This window comes from Xyrauchen texanus, chromosome 24 (genome assembly GCF_025860055.1).
Source record: "Xyrauchen texanus isolate HMW12.3.18 chromosome 24, RBS_HiC_50CHRs, whole genome shotgun sequence".
NCBI classification, from domain to species: domain Eukaryota; kingdom Metazoa; phylum Chordata; class Actinopteri; order Cypriniformes; family Catostomidae; genus Xyrauchen; species Xyrauchen texanus.
Window position 1 is genome coordinate 19,897,134 of NC_068299.1, and position 14,367 is coordinate 19,911,500.

At 41.6% G+C, this 14,367-nt stretch overlaps 1 protein-coding gene across 3 annotated transcripts in view; it reads left to right on the forward strand.

Moving 5' to 3' along the window:
- LOC127618174 (vinculin-like) overlaps nt 1-14,367 on the forward strand; it is a 77,744-nt gene that overhangs the window by 53,369 nt on the left and 10,008 nt on the right. For all 3 annotated transcript variants that reach the window (XM_052090470.1, XM_052090471.1, XM_052090469.1), the window contains 7 exons: nt 91-290; nt 2,075-2,203; nt 2,501-2,650; nt 3,514-3,622; nt 3,776-4,078; nt 4,179-4,303; nt 10,630-10,815. In XM_052090470.1, the coding sequence (XP_051946430.1) occupies nt 91-290; nt 2,075-2,203; nt 2,501-2,650; nt 3,514-3,622; nt 3,776-4,078; nt 4,179-4,303; nt 10,630-10,815 (1,202 nt within the window). The remainder of the gene's footprint in view (nt 1-90; nt 291-2,074; nt 2,204-2,500; nt 2,651-3,513; nt 3,623-3,775; nt 4,079-4,178; nt 4,304-10,629; nt 10,816-14,367) is intronic.

Genomic DNA, 14,367 nt, shown 5'->3' on the forward strand with positions numbered 1-14,367 from the left:
CATTTTTTAACCTCTTGTGTTTGCGGTGAACTGCACGTTAAAAGCATTGCCAAGGTGTACCAACCAGAATTTGAGCATCTCTGTCTACAGGCCAGGCTGCTATACGAGGGCTGATAGCAGAGGGCCGTAGGCTGGCTAACTCTCTACCAGGGCCATACAGACAGGAGCTGCTAGCAAAGTGTGAGCGAGTGGAGCAGCTGATGATGCAGTTGGCAGATCTGGCCACTCGGGGAGAGGGAGAGAATCCTCAGGCTCGTGCTGTTGCCGCTCCGCTTTTGGAGGCAATTAAAGTAAGAAGGCCAGATATTGTGCAACCCTTTTCTATTAAAAGAGTCCCAGTATCCTTTTCACAGCAGGTGTGTGTGTGTGACGCATAATCTGATGTTTAGATCTTCTCTGACAGGAAGCACAGTGAGATTTTGCTGACTCCAGTCTAGAGTAATGAATTACATAAAGCAGCAGAGGGCTTTTGGCTCAATAGAACATGAGCCAATATTACCCTCTGGTGGAAAATGTTGGCATCACACCCCTTCCATGAGCGTTAAAAACTCTTTGTGGCTAAAAGTTTGTGGATACTCAAACAACAGACAGCTATGTTTTTTTAACCATTTATTAACAACCTATTGGCATTAATAAGTAGGGTTGTAGAGTAACGGCATACATGTAATGGGCTTACATATTTAAAATACAAAATATTAGTTACTGTATTCCACTACAGTTACAATTTATCACTGGTATTATTAATCATTGGTATTTGGAATAGTTACATTCAAAAAGTACTTTGATTACTGAAGAGATTACTTTGCATTTTATTGTAATTTGTCAAATATTTAGTCCTTTCAGATGGAAAACATTTATAAATATAAATGATGTGAGTGCATTTGAACAGTGGTGAAATACTTTCTTATGATGTGTTACACGAGCAGACAGAGAAGTACGTTTGAAATAAGTTTGGAGCAGAAGAAACAGAAATAAACCTTGTGTAAATGTCAGCTTTATGCTAAGCTAAAATGCTATTTCTAACCATTTTATATGCACGTTACCAGGAACGATCATATTTTTTATCAAGAAAATTCATGTTAGATCGTAATAATTTTTTTTCTAGTAAGACCTTTGATGTTAGGGCAAAAATCATATTCCTGATAATAATTTTTGTATCGTTTCCCAGTAAAAATATCAAAAAATCCTTAAAACAAGATAAATTTGATTGATCTTGTTTTATAAAAAAAACACTGCAGAAGATATTTAGGTTTTTCAGAGAATGTATTTTTAATGTGTATTTTGTCTTACTGTACTGGCAGAGTTTTTAATAGTCAAAACAAGTGAAAAAATCTACCAGTGCTGAAGAAGTAATCCAAATTATTTAGAAAACATTATTGACATAGAGTAATCTAACGACATACGCTACAAATGACATTTTACAGCATGTATTTTGTAATCTGTAGTGGAATACATTTCAAAAGTAACCCTCCCAACCCTGTTAATAGGTATTTGGTCCTCCCTAACAGCTAACAGTCGATCCCATCACAAACCTATGTGGTAACATGCGGCCACACGTTCTAGAAGGCGCATGACAGATGAAAAGAAACGCAGAGACTGACACACAAGTTGAAAATAAGTGCCGTTTAATATTTTCTCCACTTTAAGCACCTAACCCATCTCAATTTCTACTTTCGATTTTCTTTGCTTGCTCACCAGATGACTTCATATTTGAGTGGTGGAGCATTATTTTTATATCCTTCGACTAAATGGAATAATTTCACTATCTGTCCAATTTGATGACATTGTTTTAACTCCATAGTAACTGAATCCTCTCCTTCTTACTTCAGTGCATCCTGACCTCATACTGTGGGAACCTTTCAGGGAAATTGCCAGAGCATAATTGACCTGTATTTCCATCACACATGACCTCTAAACTGAAATTTGCGGGTAATATTCTGGAAAAAGCTGTATGCGTGTAAGGTGTTGTCCACAAACCTTTGGCCACATAGTGTATTGTATATTCCTTCCCATTTTCCCAAAAAGATTGCAATGTTTTGAAGCTGTACAGTTAAATTTCCCCTCATATTTTAAGGAATTGAAGGCAAAGATGCAGGAGGCCATGACCCAGGAGGTGTCTGATGTTTTCAGTGATACAACCACACCGATTAAGCTTCTGGCAGTGGCAGCAACAGCACCTCTTGAGGCCCCCAACAGAGACGAGGTCAGTGAAGCATGCCTAAGATAGAAGAGAGATCTTTAAAAATTGGGGAAATTGTGGTTGTTTTACACTGTCAGGTCACATGTGCCAATGCATGTTTACATCGTTATTTAAATGGGGAGATCCCATTTATTGAAATTACTACAGACTTAATCCTAAACTACAGGCTTAATAAGACTTACTGTAAGTACAAATTAAAAACTTTTTAGAACTGAATTAACACATCATTTTGTCTCCTTATAAACCATGTTACCAAAAGAAGGTAGGTGGATGGAGTTTTTAATTTTCCGTTTCCACCAGGTCTTTGTGGAAAGGGCCTCTAATTTTGAGAATCATGCCAGCAGACTGGGTGCTACAGCAGAGAAGGCTGCCGCTGTGGGAACAGCCAATAAAAGCACAGTGGAAGGCATCCAGGCAGCAGTGAAATCAGCCCGCGGTCTCACACCTCAGGTATGTGTGAGAGTCATGTCAGGGGCAGCTTTGTATGTCTGTGGAAGCCCAATCCTGCGCTTATGCCAGGGTTACTTTAGGTGCACTTAATGGCATGCTTGAGATAGAGCCAGCCCTAATGTCTGGCCACTTTAGCAACAAGATCGAGTCTCAAGATTGTTTACATACTCTAGCTTATAACAAGTCTTCTCATTTACGTATGAACAGTTCTGAAAGTGTTGTCAAAGTTTAATGTTAGCAAACTGTGTAAGATTCTTTATTTATCAGTGACTTTCCTCTTTTCTCACACTCAGTGTTCAAGATAAGGTTATAGCACCAAACTTGCTTTATAGTTTTCCCCCCATTCTTTTTTATTAACTATTTTGACAGAATGAGCAATATAGATTGTCAGGGATACCACGGTCATGGAAAACATGGAAATATCAGGGAATTTTGTAATTGGTCTGAAAAAGTGACCTACATTTTTATTTTGAAGATATTTTTTTTATTTTTTGTTGGTGAAAATGTTTCATCAGATGTGTGTAGAGTAAAACTTGCTCGCAAACCATAATGATTTGTAATTAGTGAGAATTGTTCTTTTTGCCTAAATGAATGTGTCCAAACGGTCTACAAAATTTGTCAGAATGATAATTGATCAAATTATATGAATTAAATAATACATTTTAAATGAGCTAATTGTGCTGAATTAGAATCATTTTTAACTACTTAGGTATATACAGTAATCACAAACAACCGGAAAGGTCATGGAAAAGTCATTTAAATGATTTCGTCAAAAAGTGTGGGAACCCTTAATTGTGATCTGATTTAATGTATACGTTTGACATGTATCTCTATTATCTCTTTTTTGCTCTTCTCATGAGCAGGTCACTTCTGCTGCACGCATTTTGCTGAAGAACCCTGGCAACCAGGCAGCATACGAGCACTTTGAGACCATGAAGAATCAATGGATTGACAACATTGAAAAAATGACCAGTAAGCTCATATCAGCTGAATGCTGTGGTCTGAAAATGGGAAAAATGTAATGAAGCTTTGACAAGCTCAATAAACAATTTATAAGTTTGAAGATGGTAATCACTTTTTTTTTTCTAAAAAATTAACTCAGAGATTTCCCTATACTTGTTTTAGGTCTAGTGGATGAAGCCATTGACACTAAATCCCTCTTGGATGCTTCAGAGGAGGCCATTAAGAAAGACATTGATAAGTGCCGAGTGGCAATGGCTAACGTTCAGCCTCAGATGTTGGTTGCGGGGGCCACCAGTATTGCCCGAAGGGCCAACAGGGTCCTTTTGGTGGCCAAGAGGGAAGTGGAAAACTCTGAGGACCCTAAATTCAGGGAACTGGTTAAAGGTGCTTCAGATGATCTTGGTAGAACAATCTCACCCATGGTTATGGCTGCCAAAGCTGTTGCAGGAAACATCAAGGATCCAGGTTTTCCCCTTTCATGTTGTTTGCTGGTTACAAATTATTACATTCTTTGTAACTTCCTATTTAATACTGATGGACCTGTCCTCTCCCTTTTGGTGAGCAGGTTTGCAAAAGAGCTTCCTGGACTCTGGCTACAGGATCTTGGCTGCTGTGGGGAAAGTCAGAGAGGCCTTCCAGCCTCAGGAGCCTGACTTCCCCCCTCCACCACCAGACCTTGATCAGCTGCATGTAAGTGCTACCACTTTACATCATTAAAGCTTTAAAGCATGCTTTAAAGAGCTCGTGAAATCGCTTGACGGATGCAGATTTCTATCCATTCTGTGCAGAAGCCAATAGGCTTTTGTTCAGTCACAGCCATAAACCTTCTTAATGGGTTGAGGTATTAAGGGGAAGGGATGTTCTCATTATAGAAAGCATTTGACTGGACAATAAATCTGTGTAATGCAATACAAGTCCTCAATATTTTTGGTCATTTTCTCAGAAGAGAAAGGCATTTTAAATGTGTATTTCTTCTAAAAGGTCACTTTTAGGAGTACACTTAAAGGGATCATGAAATGATTAAAATTTATTATTTTAATATGTTCCTTGAGGTTCACTTATAATATTAGTAGTTTTTTTGCACACACACAAAAAGATGAATATAGAAAAAAAAGTACAAATTTGATTCAATCATTTTCCACCCTCATTCTAATCCTCTGTCAGAAATGCTCAGTTTTGGTGCTGCTTCTCCTTTAAGACTCAACATTAAACACCCACTGTCAGTCAAAAGCAGAGAGCCACACGCCTCTCTGCTTTTGAATGACCTGCTCTCTTCTTGCCATCTCACTGTTCACCACTAATGGGTGGGGCTATAGAAGTGATAAGGTAAAGCTTGCGTTGATGTGTTGTTGTGGAGGTGGTCAGATGCAAATGTCTAGGAAAATGAGGAAGTAGTGGACGAGTCATTTTGGCAGCTTGGTTTTAACAAAGTCTTTTTGCAGTAAAGTGGAAGTTGAGTTCCGAAACTTACAGTATGTGTTTATAGTACAATGACCTCTTATACAGTGCATTCAGAAAGTATTCAGACCCAGACAGGTGAGGATGATGGGGAACAGATGGCTGATGAGGGTAGTGTACCATGGGAAATGTAATCCAGGCTCAAGAGGCAGAGCCAAGGGAGGCGGAGCCATGGAAGGTGGAGCTTTGAGAGGCTTGAGGGGTGGAGCCATGGAAGGCGGAGCCTTGAGAGACTTGAGGGGCGGAGGACCGAGGTAGCACCAAAGTCTCGGAGGACCTAGCTGGGGGATCGGAGGACTGAGGCGGAGCCAGTGGTACTGAGGACCAAGTTTGAGCTGGTGGGACTGAGGACCGAGGCAGAGCTGGTGGGACTGAGGACCAAGGCAGAGCCGGAGGGAAGGAGGTCCCTGTTAGAGCCGAAGGCAGAGCCAGGTGACCGAATGTCCAAGGTGGAGCTGGAGTGATGAGGGACCCTGGAAGAGAGATAGGCTGACGGACCACGGTGGAGACGAGGGGAAGGCCAAGGCGTCCCAAGGCTCGGAGGTTCTAGGCGGAGTTGGAGGGTTTGAAGTTCCTCTAGACCGTGGTTTCGTAGGGGGCGAAGGTAGAGCTGGTGACGTGAGGGGAAATGGCTGATCAGAGGGAGAAGGAGGACAAGCTGATATCCTGGGCGGAGCCAGCAGGAGAGAAAGGGCCAGGGTGCTGTATGGAACCAGCGGAGGAGGAAGGGCTAGGATACTATATGGAACCAGCAAGTCCAAGATGCTGGGCGGAACCAGCGGAGTAGAGTGGCTGGATGGAACCAGCTGAGGATGAAGGGCTAGGATGCTGGATGGAACCAGCGAGTCCAAGATGCTGGGCGGAACCAGTGGAGGATGAAGGGTAGTCAGGGTGGGAATCAGGGTAGAAATCATCTCAAGGGCAATAAGTTCTGTGAGAGCTGGCTCTGGGACGGTCGAGGCTAAAGGCTCTTGCTCTGGGACCGGTCGAGGCTACAGGCTCTGGCTCTGGGACCAGTCGAGGCTACAGGCTACTGGCTCTGGGACCGGTCGAGACTACAGGCTACTGGCTCTGGGACCGGCCGAGGCTACAGGCTACTGGCTCTGGGACCGGTCGAGGCTACAGGCTCTGGCTCGATGACTGTGGCAGGCATGGGCGCTGGCTCATTGACCGTGGCAGGTATGGGTGCTGGCTCGTTGACCGTGGAAGGCTTGGAGGGAGGAGCCGTGGAAGGCTGGGGGGTGACCAATGTGGGAGGAGATTTAAAGTCCTCTTCCTCCACACCCACAGTGAAAGTTGAGCCACTAACTTGTAGATACTCCTCCACGAACTCGAGGAGCGTCCAGTGAGGATGCGGCGGAGGCATTAGCTCCTTTAGTGCACTATTGAGTCTCCATAGTGCACCAAATTCGGTCAGCTGGAGAAACTCACGCACATGATCCTCAACCGGACAGTCCCCTTGCTCAAGGAGGAGGATTCTAACAGCCAGTAGATCCATCTTTGTCAGTTAGTTCTTCTGTCACATATTGTGGTAGTGATGATGATGGAGAGGGGATGGATCAGTTTTCAGGGTTTTAAGAAGATAATAAACAACATGGATCACACAAGGAACCAAATAAAATACACACTGACATGCAAGTGTTACATGTACAAGAACTGACAATCAATGAACAAAACGGGAGGGTATTTATAAACAAACGGATCTAATGATGGAATTGAAGACCGGTGAGGATGATGGGGAACAAATGGCTGATGAGGGCAGTGTACCATGGGAAATGTAAACTTCAAAATAAGAGTCCTTGGAAAACATGAGGGAGACCAACTGTGATAGCAGCCTTCTGCAAAAATGTTTTAAATTATAATTTTTTTCACATTAAATCTGCACTCCATACCAATAATGACAAAGCAAAAAGAATATTTTTGATAACTTTGCAAATTTAATAAAAAGAAAAAAATTAAATAAATATCACATTGACATAAGTATTCAGTCCCATAACTCAGTACTTAGTTGAAGCCTCAAGTCTTTTTGGGTGTGATAAGACAAGCTTTGCACACCTGAATTTGGGGATTTTCTGTCATTGTTCTCTGCAGATCCTCTCAAGCTCTGTCAGGTTTTATGGAGACCATTGGTGGACAGTCATTTCCACATATATATATATATATATATATATATATATATATATATATATATATATATATATATATATATTTATTTATTAGGGCTGTCGATTTAACGCGTTAATTCAGTGCGATTAATTTGATTAAAAATAACGCGTTTAAAAAAAATGTACGCCATTAAATCGCAATGCCCCCGGACCATAATATGGAAGATTCCTGAGAAATGAAAGCTTGTAGTACCACCTGTTTACTCCAGAGGGCAGTAAGTGAAATTTCAGCTGTGTGGCAATGCGCAGTTTATATAGTGAAGAAAAATACCCTTGAGCGTTCATAGCACTTGATGGAGCGCAAATCCGAACTAAGGGATCTCAATATGTGTTCCAAGTATTAAACTATATTTAACTTAACACAGTGACCTAAAAATGTTATGTTTATGACGCAACGCATCCAAGACGCTACACAAGCATGTCTGATGCAGCTGTTCATTGACGGTTCCTTAAAGAAGCCCTCATAATAAATCTCCAACTGATTGACAAATTCACTTGTGAAATGGATTGCTGTGAACTGTATGCCAATGATTGGCTTATGTTCAATAATATTGTAGTAAACAATACATTGTATTCTAAAGCCTCTTTTTGTATTGTCTTATTAATGATTAACTCTTCTGCCACAAGAATGTAATGCATTTTAATTATCTGAATATTTTTTTATTTTATATATATATATATATATATATATATATATATATATATATATATATATATATATATACAATTTTTAAATATTTAAAGATAACTATGTATCATTATAGCATCATTATATGTTGAATTATTGTTATGAGAGGCTTTCTCATCAAATATTTGTTTATGCCATGTAATTAATTTGATAAAAAATTGTAATCGATTGACAGCCCTAATATATATCTATATTCTTTTTTTTTTTTCTCCAATTAATTTTTTTTTATTAATTCCTAAATATACAACAAAGAAAAACACAACACATACATCAAGTAAACATTTAACCCCTACTAATATCCCTTCCCAATCACCAACCCCACCCTGACCCCCAATGAACACCCCTGTGGTCACATATCATTATACACACACACACTAAAAGAAGAAAAAAAGAAAGAAAATATAATAAACATACATAATTAAACTAAACTTCTCTCTCCACATCCCCTCCACAAGAGTCCCCCAAAAACATTCTTCTTGCCACCTGCTTGAAAGCTGCCACACTCCCCATTTCCGCACACCACTCTGGAAATGAGGGCGCGCCTTCCGACTTCCAACCCCTTAAAATAATTTGCCTGTGAATCATGATACTGGTCAGAACCCAATTATTTTATGTGTTTATCCCCCAAATTTATACAGAAACAATACAGAGCAGGTGGCGCAGCTGTAAATACCTATAAAAATGAGATCTGTGAATCCCAAAATGTTGAACCAAATTTCACTCTACAAACACTCTACTTATATACTGTAGGTCACCGAGTGTTGTAACCCCCCTCACAATCCACTCTGACAAGCAGAAAGGGGACTTACAGTCAGGTCCATAAATATTGGGACATCGACACAATTCTAATCTTTTTGGCTGTATACACCATCACAATGGATTTGAAATTAAACGAACAAGATGTGCGTTAACTGCAGACTTTCAGCTTTAATTTGAGTATTTACATCCAAATCAGGTGAACGGTGTAGGAATTACAACAGTTTGTATATGTGCCTCCCGATATATTCTCCGATTAGTTTGATAGAAAGGCTTTGCAATGGCAAAATAGGGGCAATAACTTCCTGTTCAATACAAAACCAGGGAGTGGCTCTCTCAAGTGGAAGCGACCAATGAGCCAAATGTCTGAGACCGAATGCATAATAATAAAACAAAATCTTGGGTAGACCTAGCCCACCTTTGACAATCAGTCTATGCAACTTATTAAAATGTAATCTCGGCTTACCATTCCAAATGAAGAACTTCGCTATGCTATTATATTGCTTGAAATAAGAGAGGGGGACATCTAAAGGGAGAGATTGTAACAAGTAGTTACATTTTGGAATACAATTCATTAATAACATTAACCTTCCCAATCATAGATAAATGTAATGAAACTCACCTGCCCACGTTGCACAAAAACCTTTTTATTAAGGGGTTAAAATGAACTCTAACTAACATGATTTTAGGCTCGATTTTCACTCGTCGACAGTTTTGTGGAGATCGGCGACAAAATCCCGAAATCCTTGGCAATTCGTGTTAAATTAGCATGTTAAATATCTGGACCTGTCTGCGATTCTAAATTGCGCAATGTGAAATGTGTTTTGACTGAATACAACTGCATTGACCTACCGCGAATGAGAGAGCAAGAAAAGGGGCAAGGTAAGTTTCAGTGGGAGGGGTCCTGATGTACCTGCAACAGAATAACAACTAACATGGTTGCGGTATCAAGAAAGGTAAAATTAGTGGAACATTGATTTGATGTTTCCTCTGAACTGTACCAAACCGGGTGGAAAAAGAGAAGAGTTGGAGAGAAATTGCCAATTCTCTTGGACAGTTAGGTAAAGCAAATAGGAAGATATTTCAGTAGGAGGTACTTTTTCATATTGTAACCAATATAATATTTGATACCTTTACACATTATGTAAAGGTGATTAAAAACATACACATTATATTCTGAAATTCTTTTGTAGACTTTCCCAGATCTGTCACAATCGTGTCTCTGAGATCTGCAGGCAGTTCCTTTGACCTCATAGCTTAGTTTTTGCTCTGATATGCATTTTCAGCTGTGAGACCCTATATAGACCGGTGTGTGCCTTTCCAAATAATGACCAATCAATTGCCACAGGTAGACTCCAATCAAAGTGTAGAAACATCTCAAAGATGATCCAGAGAAATGGGATGCAACTGAGCTAAATTTCAAGTGTCATAGCAGGGTCTGCATACATATGTCAGAGTTTTTTCTTTTTTTAAAAATGTGCAAAGTTATCAACAATCTGGTTTTTGCTTTGTCATTATGGGGTATGGAGTGTATATTGATGTGAAAAAAAACAAACAATTTAAAGCATTTAAGCATAAGGCTGCCACATAAAACGTGAAAATAATGAAAGGGTCTGAATACTTTCTGAATGCACTGTTAAAAAATAAATAAAAATGAGATTCCTCATGTCATGACCTCTTTACATATACATGTAGATGGCTTCAAAGCAAATAGGCATGGACTAAAGCCATAAAAATCTCAGATTTCATGTCTTTAAATGCTGGCCTTTGATTTGAAAATTTAATAAATCTTGAAATCAACAACGATTTTTAACACAATGATGACTTTTATTATTGGAATTATTAATGGAGATACTGTATATAATTACGGAAATAAAAATGCTTGTTTAACAGACACAAGGCAGTTTAACTCCTCTACCTTATGTACCAACTCTCTACTCCTCTGTCAGGTTAATGATGATCAGGCTCCTCCCAAACCACCCCTCCCTGAAGGAGAGGTACCTCCCCCAAGACCTCCACCACCAGAAGAGAAGGATGAGGAGTTCCCAGAGCAGAAAGCCGGCGAGATGGTGAGCGAGCCGATGATGGTGGCTGCCAGGCAACTACACGACGAGGCCCAAAAATGGTCCAGCAAGGTGAGTGGACCTATTACATTTAAAATGCACAAACATTTTGTAGATTTTAACTAATTTCAAAGGGTGACTCTCACTAAGCCTGTCAAGAACTTGTGAGGTTTTATTTGGAATCCAATCAGCTGTAAAGATAGTTTTGTAGTTTCTGCTTTGTGTACCAGCCTGCCATTTATGATTGTGAGACTTTGCCTCCTAGATCTGTTCAAGTCTGAGTGAATTTGATGTCTTTTGTTTACCTGACATTTGGAAAAAGGAAACTGTCATCTATGAAAGAAGTGTTTGCATGCTTGATTTCTAACGGTTTTAACAAGTAGATTCACTAATTAGTGATGGAGCAATATATGACTTTTCTTCACAACTTTACCCCATAAATGCTTCAGCTATGAAACAAAGCAGGCAGGAATATTCATGTTAACTTTAACCATCTATCCATCTTCAACCGCTTATCCGAAGTCGGGTCGCGGGGGCAGCTGCTCCAGCAGGGGGCCCCAAACTTCCCTATCCCGAGCCCATTTCAGCCGCTTGTACTCGCAACCTAGTTCTTTCGGTCATGACCCAGCCTTTATGACCATAGGTGAGGGTAGGAACAAAAATTGACCGGTAGATCGAGAGCTTTGCCTTCCGGCTCAGCTCTCTTTTCGTGACAACGGTGCGATAGAGCAAGTGCAATACTGCCCCCGCTGCCCCGATTCTCCGGCCAACCTCCCGCTCCATTGTCCCCTCACTCGTGAACAAGACCCTGAGGTACTTGAACTCCTTCACTTGGGGCAATACCTCCTTCCCTACCTGGAGTACGCACTCCATCGTTTTCCTGCTGAGAACCATGGCTTCAGATTTAGAGGTGCTAATCCTCATCCCAGCCGCTCCACACTCGACTGCCAAGCGATCCAGTGAGAGCTGAAGGTCACGGACCGATGATGACATGAAGACAACATCATCTGCAAAAAGCAGCGATGAGATCCCCAGCCCACCGAATCGCACACCTTCCCCACCCCGACTACGCCTCGATATCCTGTCTATGAATATCACAAACAGGATTGGTGACAAAGCGCAGCCTTGGCGGAGACCAACCTCCACATGGAATGAACTCGACTTCGTGCCGAGGACCTGGACACAGCTCTCGCTTTGGACGTGCAGGGATTGGATCGCCCTACAAAGGGACCCCCCACCCCGTACTCCCGCAGCACCTCCCACAGTCTCTCCCGGGGGACCCGGTCATACGCCTTCTCCAGATCCACAAAACACATGTAGACCGGATGGGCATACTCCCAGGCCCCCTCCAGGATCCTTGCGAGAGTAAAGATCCGGTCCGTCGTTCCACAGCCAGGACGGAAACCACATTGTTCCTCTTCAATCAGAGGTTCGACAATCGGCCGAGCCCTCCTCTCCAGCACCTTGGAGTAAACTTTACCAGGGAGGCTGAGAAGTGTGATACCCCTGTATTTGGCACACACTCTCTGATCCCCCTTTTTGAAGAGGGGAATCACCACCCTGTTCTGCCACTCCTTAGGCACCGTCCCAGATTTCCACGCAATGTTGAAGAGGCGTGTCATCCATGACACACCCTCCACATCCAAAGCTTTCAGCATTTCTCATCAATCCCCTGGGCCTTGTCACTGCGGAGTTGTTTGACTACCTCAGTGACCTCCCCCAGGGAAATAGAATCTGATCCCCCATCATCCTCCGGCTCTGCCTCTAGCATAGAGGGCGTGTTGGGATTTAGGAGTTCTTCAAAGTGTTCCTTCCACCGCCCAATAACCTCCTCAGTTGAGGTCAACAGCATCCCATCTTTGCTGTATACAACTTGGATGGCTCCCCGTTTCCCCCTCCTAAGGTGGCGGACGGTTTTCCAGAAGCACTTTGGTACGAACCGAAAGTCCTTCTCCATGGCTTCTCCGAACTTTTCCCACACCCACTGCTTTGCCTCCCTCATGGCCGAGGCCGCAGCCCTTCGGGCCTGTTGGTACCTTGCAACTGCGTCCGGAGACCTCCGGGACAACAAATCCCGGAAGGCCTCTTTCTTCAGTCGGATGGCTTCCCTGACCACCAGTGTCCACCACGGTGTTCGAGGGTTACCACCCCTTGCGGCAACTAAAACCTTGAGGCCGTAGCTCTCCACCGTGGCTTCAGCAATGGAAGCTTTGAACATTGCCCACTCCGGTTCAATGTCCCCAACCTCTGCAGGGATGCCTGAAAAGCTCAGCCGGAGGTGCGACTTGAAGATCTTGCAAACAGGGCTTCCCAGGTCTGTCCAGAGTCTTTACCCACCCCCTGATCCAACTCACCACCAGATGGTGATCGGTTGACAGCTCTGCCCCTCTCTTCACCCGAGTGTCCAAAAAATATGGCCTCAGAGCCGTCACTGATGTGTATTACTTTCTTCTGCTGAACACAAACACATATTTTTAGAACAATATTTCAGCTCTGTAGGTCCATACAATGCAAGCCAATGTAGTCCAAAACTACATTGGCTTGCATTGTATGGACCTACAGAGCTGAAATATTGTTCTAAAAATAGTCCAATGTAGTCCAAAACTACATTGATTTTTATTTTTTTTGAGCTTCAAAGGCAGCAAAAAAGTTATCCATAAGTTAATCAATGTCTTCTGAAGTGATCTAATCTGTTTTGGATGAGAACAGACCAAAATGTAACTCCTTTTTCACTGAACATCTTGCAATTGCAGTCAACAGGAACGATCATTATTTCAAGCTTGATTACACTTACTAGTAGAGTTTGCTGAGTGCTAGATGGTGCTGGGAAATATAATCAAGCTTGAAATCATGATTGCCAAGGGGACTGCTGATGTCAAGATTTACTTTTAAAAAGGACTTAAATATTGATCGGTTTCTCACTAACTTATGTAGACATTAATTAATCCACAGGAGACATATGGATTACTTTTATGCTGCCTTTATGTGCTTTTTGTAGCTTTAAAGTTTTGGCCCCTATTGACTTGTATTGCATTGTATGGACCTACAGAGCTGAAATATTCTTCTAAAAATCTTCATTTGAGTTCAGCAGATGAAAGAAAGTCATACACATCTGGGATGGCATGAGTGCGAGTAAATTATGAGATATTTTAAATTTTGGGGTGAACTAACCTTTTAATCGTTTATTCCCCAAAGATTAGTTTAGTAATGATTTGTAATCATTTAAGGAAAAACACATGGATACAATGTGAATCAAGCTTAAAGAGCAACATGCAGGTTGGACACCCCTATATAGCATAGTGTATGTTGATGATAAAACAACTAGATTTTCTGAACTGGAGTAATATATATTTAGCCATTAACGATATTTTGAGATAAATTGTGATAAAATAACTTCCGCGTCTATAAAGCACTAACCGAAGTGACGATGGCCGAGGAGTCTGGTCAAGCTCAAGCTCAGGTTACAATGGATGCTGAATGAAGAAACCGAGTTCTCCGGTGTGGACGAACATGCCTATGATGGCATTGTGCAAACTACTAAATTCATTTCAGAAGGCAGACAATTACGTTACGACAACCTGTCCTAGAGCTCAGTCTCTCTCCCTCTCTCTGTATTATTATACT